Here is a 9088-nt window from a genome sequence, read left to right on the forward strand (position 1 = left end):
ACTCCTGAAATCATTGTTGCACTATATGCTAACTAATTTGGATGTAATTTTAAAAATAAAAAATAAAATCAAATAAATAAAAATAAATAAATAAAATAGTATTTAAAAAAAAAAGTCTCTTGTGGTTTTGTTTCCCTCTCTTCTCTTTTTTCCTCCTCTTCCCATATGTTCATCTGCTTTGTTTCTTAAATTCCACATATAAGTGCAATCATATGGTATTTGTCTTTCTCTGATTGAGTTATTTCACTTAGCATAATACATTCTAGCTTCATCCACATCTATGTACATATGTATGTGTGTATATGTATGTATGTGTGTGTGTGTGTGTGTGTGTGTGTATATATATATATATAGTACGATGTCCTTTTCCTGAAATTTACAAATAGGCCAAACTAAACTACATGTTGTTTAGAAGTGCACACACAAACACACACACAATAACACTACTAGGAAAATAAAAGGAAGGGAAAGATAATACAAAAGCAAAATCGCAGGTTATTGGTGGGGCTGTGGCGGGGCAGGGGATGAAACAGGGTAGGAGCATGGAGTAAGACGTGTTATTGCAAATGCTTAAGTTTGGTAGCACATTCATAATTGTACAATTAAAAAAATAGAAGAGATATGGATGCAGAAGTGTGTAAGGCATTGTCAAGACCATGAGTAGAATGGAGATACTAGAGCAAATAATTTCTATATGGTGTTATGGGTAGATATTATTGGAAAATGAACTGGATCTGTATATGGTAGGACTTTTTCCCCTATCTCTTAATTTTTATTTATCTTTAATTTTTAAATTTCAGCATAGTTAACATACTATGTTACATGAGGTTCAGGTGTACAACATAGTGATTCAACTTCTCAATATATTGTGCTATGCTTACCTCAAGTATATCGTCATCTGTCACTGAATATGGTAGGAGTTTGAACCAGGGAATTGCATACTGCAAATTGTGTTTATTTTTCATTTTAGTTTTTGTTTTTGCATGTTGATATATTTTTATTCTTTAGAATAATTGGGGAGTGTGTTTATGATTGTTTAAATACCATGATTAATAAAAGCCATAAATTTGTCTTAGTGCCTTTGAGGTTCATTCCAGTTGTGTGATATGTATATATGTATGTATGTATGTATGCATGTATGTATTTATTAATTTTTTTACTTAAGTATAACCAACACACAATGTTACATTAGATTTAGGTGTACAACATAGTGATTCAACTTTTCTATCTGTTATGCTATGCTCTCCTCAAGTGTAGATACCATCTGTCACCATACAAAGCTATTACAATATTATTGACTATATCCCCTATGCTATGTCTTTTATTCCTGTGACTTATTCATTCTATAACAAGAAGCCTGTATCTCCCACTCCCCTTCAACCTTTTTGTCCATCTCCCCACCCACCTTCCCTCTGGCAACCATCAGTTTGTTCTCTGTATTTATAGGCCTGATTCTGCTTTTTGTTGTAAGTTGTTTTAATTTAATTTTATAAATATGTATTGAGACTTACTATTGGCAATCTAATTATGTATAAAATGACTAAGACTGGTTTGGGATTATGGAATTAGGAATGGAGAGGAGTGGCAACAAGATATATTGCCAAAGGCTAACAGGATAGGATTAAGTGGCCTATTGGATATGGAAGGTAAAAAGTAGGGAGGAGTCAGAGTTGACCCTGGAGTTTCATCTGGCTGAGCGGCGGAGTTAAAAAAACAAAACAGAAACAGGGAAGATGACACAGGATATTATGAGTTCAATACAGGAAGTCACTGTAAGATGTTTCATTAGACTTTGAGATGCCTTTGATATACCTGGTTTTCCATGGGGAGCAGTTGTCAGGGGCTTCAGTCTGCTATAAAAGGGGAATGAAAATTTCCCCCATAGATAAATGAACTTTTGATTAGTTCTTCATTTTGTGTTTATGTCTTTTAGCTAAACTACACATCCAATTTCCAAAGCCACACCCTGGTCAAGAAGTGAGGATGTCTTCAAAACAATTTCAGAAATACATACAGTTGGTTGTATCTGAACTCAGGGGCAATGAAGATCATGTTCTGGAAAGTGTTGTGGAGTTCCTGATGAATTCTTTAGAAAGGAGCCCTACTGAGAACCTGAGGAATTGTGCCAGGCGGAAGTGGCTATACCGAATCCAACATGCTGCAGAGACAAGTGGGGTATCTTTGGAGCCAGTGTACACCGAGACCTTTAAGGCTCTCACCCAGGTATGTTTTTCTAAAGTGAAATATAAGAGGAAAAATTTCCTCCTAGTATGTGATGTTCAATGGTTGCAAAGGGGGAGCACACTAAATTCTCTTGAAAAATTACTGAGTACTGCTATAGATGTTTTGTTCATTCCAAAACATTACAGTGACCCAAAGCCTAGGAAAGACACAACTGGAATGATTGCAGGTTGGGAAGGTAGCAGTAGAGAGGAAAGGTATAAGAGACAGAATTGTGTCTTGGGATTTCTAATTTCATTTGTGCTGAGAGTCAATAAGCTTAGAGAAGACAATAGGCTAATATTGAAAAATACCAGTAAGGAGATGGTACAGGCAGTTCAAGCTACATTTCCCTTGAAAAATGTTTTAGGAGTCAGTTTAAAAAGGAACTATTTAGGGTCATCTGGGTGGCTCAGTCAGTTGAGCATCCAACTCCTGATTTTGGCTTAGGTCATGATCCCAAGGTCATGGGATCGGACCCTGTGTGGGGTTCTCGCTGAGTATGGAGCCTGGTTAAGACTCTCTCTTTCTCGCTCTCCCTCTGCCCCTCTCCCCTGCTTGCAAACACTGTCTCTCTCTTTCTCTAAAATGAAAAAAAATTTAAAGGAACAATTTAAGGGGCACCTAGTTGGCTCAGTCAGTTAAGTGTCTGACTCTTGGTTTCCACTCAGGTCATGATCTCATGGTTCATCAAATCGAGCCCCGTGTTGGACTCTGTGATGACAGCATGGAGCCTGCTTAGGATTCTCTCTCTCCTCTCTCTCTGCCCTCCCCCCACTTGCTGACTCTCTTTCTCTCTCAAAATAAACATTAAAATTTTTAAAAGAAACTATTTAAATCATAAGGTCATTAGGAAGTAGGATCCAATATCACACAATATTTCATTGCACTGCCTAGAAACAAGCTGATACTATTATAGAATCATGTCACTTAAAACACATGACTCTGATGGACCACTGCCCACAGCTTTGCCACCCCCTCAGGCACTCCCAGCTTGCTGCCCCTCCCGGACAGAAACAGCCAGCATGGCTGTGATAGATAGATAGATAGATAGATAGAGATATAGATATATAGATATATAGACATATAGATATAGATAGATAGATAGATAGATAGATAGATAGATATCACAGATTCCACTAGTCCAGGGAACCTGGAGCCATTCAGCTCAATTAAATAGCAACACTTAATTAATGGACTAATCAACTGAATGGCTAAATTTTCCAATGTACTTTGAAATGGTGTGACCAGGAGCAGAAGACCAATCTAGAAAAAGAAGTATTACTCCAACTTGCTTCAGAGGTCTGTGGTACCCTAAGAGAAATCTTACTACATTTGCTAGTTACTCTATAGATCTTTTATGTAGAAAAGAAAGAATAAAGGCAAAAGAAAAAAAATACATGAAAAGTAAACCCAGTGCTTGCTTCAGCAGCACATACACTAAAATTGGAACAATACAGAGAAGATTAGCATGGCCCCTGCTCAAGGATGTCATGCTAATTTGTGAAGCATTCAATATTTTTCCAAAAATGAAAAGAAAAAAAAAAGCAAACCCAAATATATAGAAAGGGAAGGCAAAAATCAAGGAAAGCATTTTTCATGTCCCCAAATTATGGACATGCTCAATAATGTGTCAACACAATATTGTTAATAACATAATAATATTTTAGGTACAGAGAATTTTCTGTTATTTTAGTTAGAAATAGTAGTTGCATAAACTCTGCAATCTGAGACCCCAAGAAATTTTTTCCTGGCATAAATCAAATATCATAGCCAAACTATGTTAAGAATTCCCTGAGAGCATTTTTTCCTACATTCACTTCAGAGTAGATGGTGAAAATGTACTCAAGAAATATGAGTTAAATGAAGCCATATTCTTGCCCTGGCCCTCTAAGATAAATACTTTTAACTGAAGCTGAGACAATATGACTATAGTTCAAAGGGATCCAAGTTTTAAACCTCTAAATTTGAGAAGACTTGAGAGATTTTTTTTAGTCTAGTTGACATAAAGTAAATCCATTCCATTCATTAAAACTCAGATTTGGGGGGCATTTGGGTGGCTCAGTTGGTTAGGCGTCCAACTTTTGATTTTAGCTCAGGTCATGATCTCACAGTTGTAGAATCCAGCCCCTCATCAGGCTCCACACTCACTGCGGAGATTCTCTCTGTCTCTCTCTGTCTCTCTCTCTGTCTCTCTCTCTCTCTCTCTCTCTTTCTGTCTCTCTCAAATAAAAAACAAAACCAAAAACTCAGGTTTAGGAGACAGCTGTGGTGTCAGCCTTTTCCCCACTGCCCATGAATGGTAATTATTGTGGTCAGATGCACAAACTGGCTAATGATGGGAGACATGATTAAGAGAATAACTCTTAATCACCAAATACATCATCAGAAACATTTTGACATAGGATGCTGAATCCCATGGAAACAAGAAGATCAGTGCTCACATTTCCCTCTTAGAAGAAAACAGACTACTGCCTGACAGAGGGAATGTTCTATTGAGGAACGTAGCTTCTACTTTAGATGATGCTCCATTTGTACTGAACAGGGTACTCTACAGGGACATGAAGGGAATCAGGTAAGAATTTCTTGAAGAGGTTGGTTTTACACTTCTAAAAAAAATAGTTCCCTTTCTGAAATAAACTAGTATAGAAATCCCAGTTAGCTTCCCAAGAGAGAAAGACCTCAGGCCACCAATGCTTCTGGAGTGGGAGGTGATGGGTTTCCAGTCTTAAATAATTTCACCTGGTCAATTCTAGAGCTGACTCCTAGGCAGTGATTTGCCATGTTGGAACTCTGCCTCACAACATCAGCTCAATTACTTCTGCCTGCTTTATAAGTTATGTCTCCAGCATCCTGTTCATATATGTTTTCTCTGGTATGAGCTAAGCTTGTTTTTTAATCTTTTTCTCAAGTCAGACTCTCCAAACTAGTAATTTCATGAGTCCACTTCTCTGACATATAATGACAATAACTATGAATGGAGAATTGATCTAATTTCCTGCACGGTTTCATCTAAAGCCTTCTCCCGTGCCTTTCTACCACCTTCTAATTCCTATTCCTCAGCTTTACAGTAGTGGATGAAGGGAAGCCAATACATGTCCCCCAGGTTCAGCACCATGGGAACGTCTTCTTCTGGAACAATTCCATCAACAAGAGTGATCAAAATGGTTCATTCCTGGCTCTGCCTCTTCAGGATGCATATATGAGGGTCTTTGGGGTCATGGCTGTTGACACCCTAAGAGATCCCCAAAAAATAAACATCTTTGTGCCTCATGAGATCAGATTCTATCAGGTAAGTCATGGAGAAATTCTTCAAGAGAAATGGTAAGATGGCCTCTCCTTCTATACTTTTTAAAAAGCAAAACCTAAAACCAGATGAAAATAGATAGTGTCATCATACTTGTTACTGTTTACTGTGTATGTCTAACAGTCTTTGGAGAGGTTCTCCATTACACACAGGACTCTCAGCCTCATCTATGCTTTAGCTTCTGGGAAGATTGTTAATATGTGTCCTATTGCATTAATTATAGGAACAGCATTTTATGTTGTAGCACTGAAATCCAACCATTAGACTACTAACTAAGACCCACAAAGTAGGAATGAATCTTTAGAAGGGAGATATTTATGTTTTATTAGTAGGGGGAATCTAGAAATCTTTTACTCTTTCCACAAATGCATTCCCATGACTCTTAATTTCAGTGTCATGATTTTTAAGGATGAAGAATGTAGGAAGAAACCTAAATGTTTCTTGAGTATTCATGTTTTCAAATTAGATCACAAAAAAGATGGGCACTTAAAATTTTTTTCAATGTTTCTTTATTTTTGAGAGTATGAGCAGGGAAGGGGCAGAGAGAGGGGGAGACACAGAATCTGAAGCAGGCTCCAGGCTCTGAGCTGTCAGCACAGAGCCCGACATGGGGCTTGAATCTATGAACCAGGAGATCATGACCTGAGATAAAGTCGGATGCTTAACCGACTGAGCCACCCAGGTGCTCCAAAAGATAAGCACTTTTTTTTTTAATTTTTTATTTTTTTATTTATTTTTTTAATTTTTTTAATATATGAAATTTACTGTCAAATTGGTTTCCATACAACACCCAGTGCTCATCCCAAAAGGTGCCCTCCTCAATACCCATCACCCACCCTGCCCTCCCTCCCACCCTGCCCTCCCTCCCACCCCCCAAAGATAAGCACTTTTAAGACTATAACTGGATCATTTATTTCTACAAGCATTTTAATTTGATTTTATGAATAGTAATTGCAATGAAGAAAGATTGAAAGCCTTTATGGAGGCGATGGACTGGGATGTAGCAACAATCAGGAACTTGCTATGCCTTTACCACGTATTCCCCTCTAAGCGTCTGGCTCTTTATGTTTATCTACCACAATTTAAAATTTTCTCTTCTCAGGGTACCTGGGTGACTCAGTCAGGTAGATTAAACTCTTGATTTCAGCTCAGGTCATGATTTCACAGTTTGTGAGTTCAAGCCCCTCATTGGGCTCTGTGCTGTCAGCACAGAGCACTGTGCTTGGGAATCTCTCTCCCTCTCTCTTTGCCTCTCCCACTCTCTCTATCTCTCAAAATAAATAAACTTAAAAAAATTTTTTCTCTTCCCATTTATTGGATGTATAACTGAGGAAAGTGGTGGAATCTTTTTCTCTGGACATTTTAAAAAAATGTTTATTTAGTTATTTTGAGGGAGAGAGAGCCCAATGTGGGGCTCAAATTCATGAACTGTGAGATCATGACCTGAGCCGAAATCAAGAGCTGGACCCTTAACTGACTGAGTCACCTAGGTGCCCCTGGACATCTTTTTAATAATGTGATTCACTCTTATCTGATATAAGAATGATATAAAGATATCAAGAAGAAAATGGAGGAGTATGGAGTTAACAGTAGGTGAATTATATATAATCTTATTAGAGACCATGTCAAAATGAACTTTATTTTTTATTTTTTTAAGTTTATTTATTTTGAGAGAGAGAGAAAGCATGCTCAAGTGGGGAAAGGGCAGAGAGAGAGAGAAAGAGAGAGAGAGAGAGAGAGAGAGAGAGAGAGAGTCCCAAGCAGACCCTCTGCTGTCAGCACAGAGCCTGACGTGGGGCTCAAACCCTTGAACCGTGAGATCATGACCTGAGCTGAAGTTGGACACTTAACCACCCAGGTGCCCCTCAATATGAACTTTAAATAGATTCTCCAGGACCTAGAGGTAAAGTGTCCTGAGTTACCCTTAGATGCCTCAGGTTGTATTATAAAATTCATATAGTCTTGAAGAATTTGTGGTTCCTAGAGTCTCTTGACAACAAGACAACAGATGCGTTCTAAGGACTTCATCCCCCTTTTCTGTGTAACAGCCTCTCTTAATGCCTATAAGAAGACTGTGTTGTCTAGCATGTTGCAGGCCTTGGACCAGAGTACAACCTGTACTGATCTGATGACAAAAAGGACAGAAAGATCCAGAAATTGAAATTGCATCATATCAGGGCAGCTCCTACCCATCTGCCCAAGGCTGTCATTAGCTCCTGGCTTTTAAATATTTTTTCTCATTTCAAACTTTATCTTGTTCTTCTGACTCTATTCTCTGATAGCACATATCACAAATTTCACTGGATGATTATCAGGAAACATAATAAAGTTATGCGGATCTTGTAGTAGATATTTCCTTACATCTTTGATTTCTTGAGATCTTTTTTTTTCATAGTAGAATCTGGAACACTGCCTTTTGAGAACTGATGAATACTTTGTCTGAAGTAGGTCATCATTAATTTAAAAAGATAATCCGAGGCACCTGAATGGCCCAGCGGTTGAGCATCAGACTTCAGCTCAGGTCACGATCTCAGGGATCGTGAGTTTGAGCCCCACATCGGGATCGCTGCTATCAGCACACAGCGTGCTTCAGATCCTCTGTCCCCCTCTCTCTGCCCCCTCCCCATTTGTGCTTTCTCTGAAAAATAAACATTAAAAAAAAGATAAGCCAATTGGTGCATTATTCTGCTATTTTAAAAAGAAAAGACAGTTGGGGTGCCAGGGTGGCTCAGTCAGTTAAGTGTCCGACTTTGGCTCAGGTCATGATCTCACAGCTTGTGGGTTCAAGTCCCATGTTGGGCTCTGTGCTGACAGCTCAGAGTCTGGAGCTGCTTAGGATTCTGTGTCTCCCTGTTTCTGCTTCTTCCCTGCTCACACTCTTTCTCTCTTCTCTCTCAAAAATAAACATTAAAAACAATTTTTTCAAAAGACAATTAAAATTTTCTGTCTCTACAGGGTGTTGCCAATGTCTTTAGCACTGCCTATCACTACGTCCACAGCAGGAAGCACATCCTGCATGTTGTGATCACTGGCATCGCCTGGCTCTGTGAGATCACATCTGACATCACCACCATCACTACATACTTCATCGAGCCTGGCCCAAAGCAGGTAGGCAAGGTGGGGCAATGTTAGACCTCTAACAGAGTCTCTAGATAGTATTGTCTTGCTAATATGCTAAAAGCATATTTAGTTAGCTATTAGGCCAACTGGGGACGTACTTCCCATGATCCCAACTCAAGATCCTTGGTTGTGAGTGGCAAAAGTCCATCTCAAACCGCCTTAAGCAAAAAAGGGAATTGATTGACTTGTGTGATCAAAATGAAGAATGGACAGGAGTCAGGCTGGCTTCCAGGATGACCAGAAAGAACCAGGAATTCGATATCGTCAGCGCTCTCTCATGTTCTTTCTCTCTGAAAGTCTCATGTGTGCTTCCCTCTACACTTTAGCTTGGTCCTTCCAGTTTAAGATAGGCTTTCTCCATAGGGCAAGCCAGATGCTTGGTAACTAAAAAAGAATCCTCTTGTTTCAATTTGGAAAACCCAAGAGAGCATTTTTAGTCTA

The 9088-nt window shown here is 38.8% G+C and overlaps 1 protein-coding gene and 1 non-coding gene across 13 annotated transcripts in view; both read left to right on the top strand.

Moving 5' to 3' along the window:
• The window catches only part of EFCAB5 (EF-hand calcium binding domain 5), a 184280-nt gene that overhangs the window by 146494 nt on the left and 28698 nt on the right, over positions 1-9088 (top strand). For all 12 annotated transcript variants that reach the window (XM_049637931.1, XM_049637930.1, XM_049637933.1 and 9 more), the window contains 4 exons: positions 1934-2223; positions 4626-4795; positions 5284-5512; positions 8483-8635. In XM_049637931.1, the coding sequence (XP_049493888.1) occupies positions 1934-2223; positions 4626-4795; positions 5284-5512; positions 8483-8635 (842 nt within the window). The remainder of the gene's footprint in view (positions 1-1933; positions 2224-4625; positions 4796-5283; positions 5513-8482; positions 8636-9088) is intronic.
• LOC125927774 (U6 spliceosomal RNA) lies at positions 3637-3743 on the top strand. Its single transcript, XR_007459450.1, has one exon. It is a non-coding gene; the product is annotated as a U6 spliceosomal RNA (small nuclear RNA).

This window comes from Panthera uncia, chromosome E1, assembly GCF_023721935.1.
Source record: "Panthera uncia isolate 11264 chromosome E1, Puncia_PCG_1.0, whole genome shotgun sequence".
Classification (NCBI taxonomy): domain Eukaryota; kingdom Metazoa; phylum Chordata; class Mammalia; order Carnivora; family Felidae; genus Panthera; species Panthera uncia.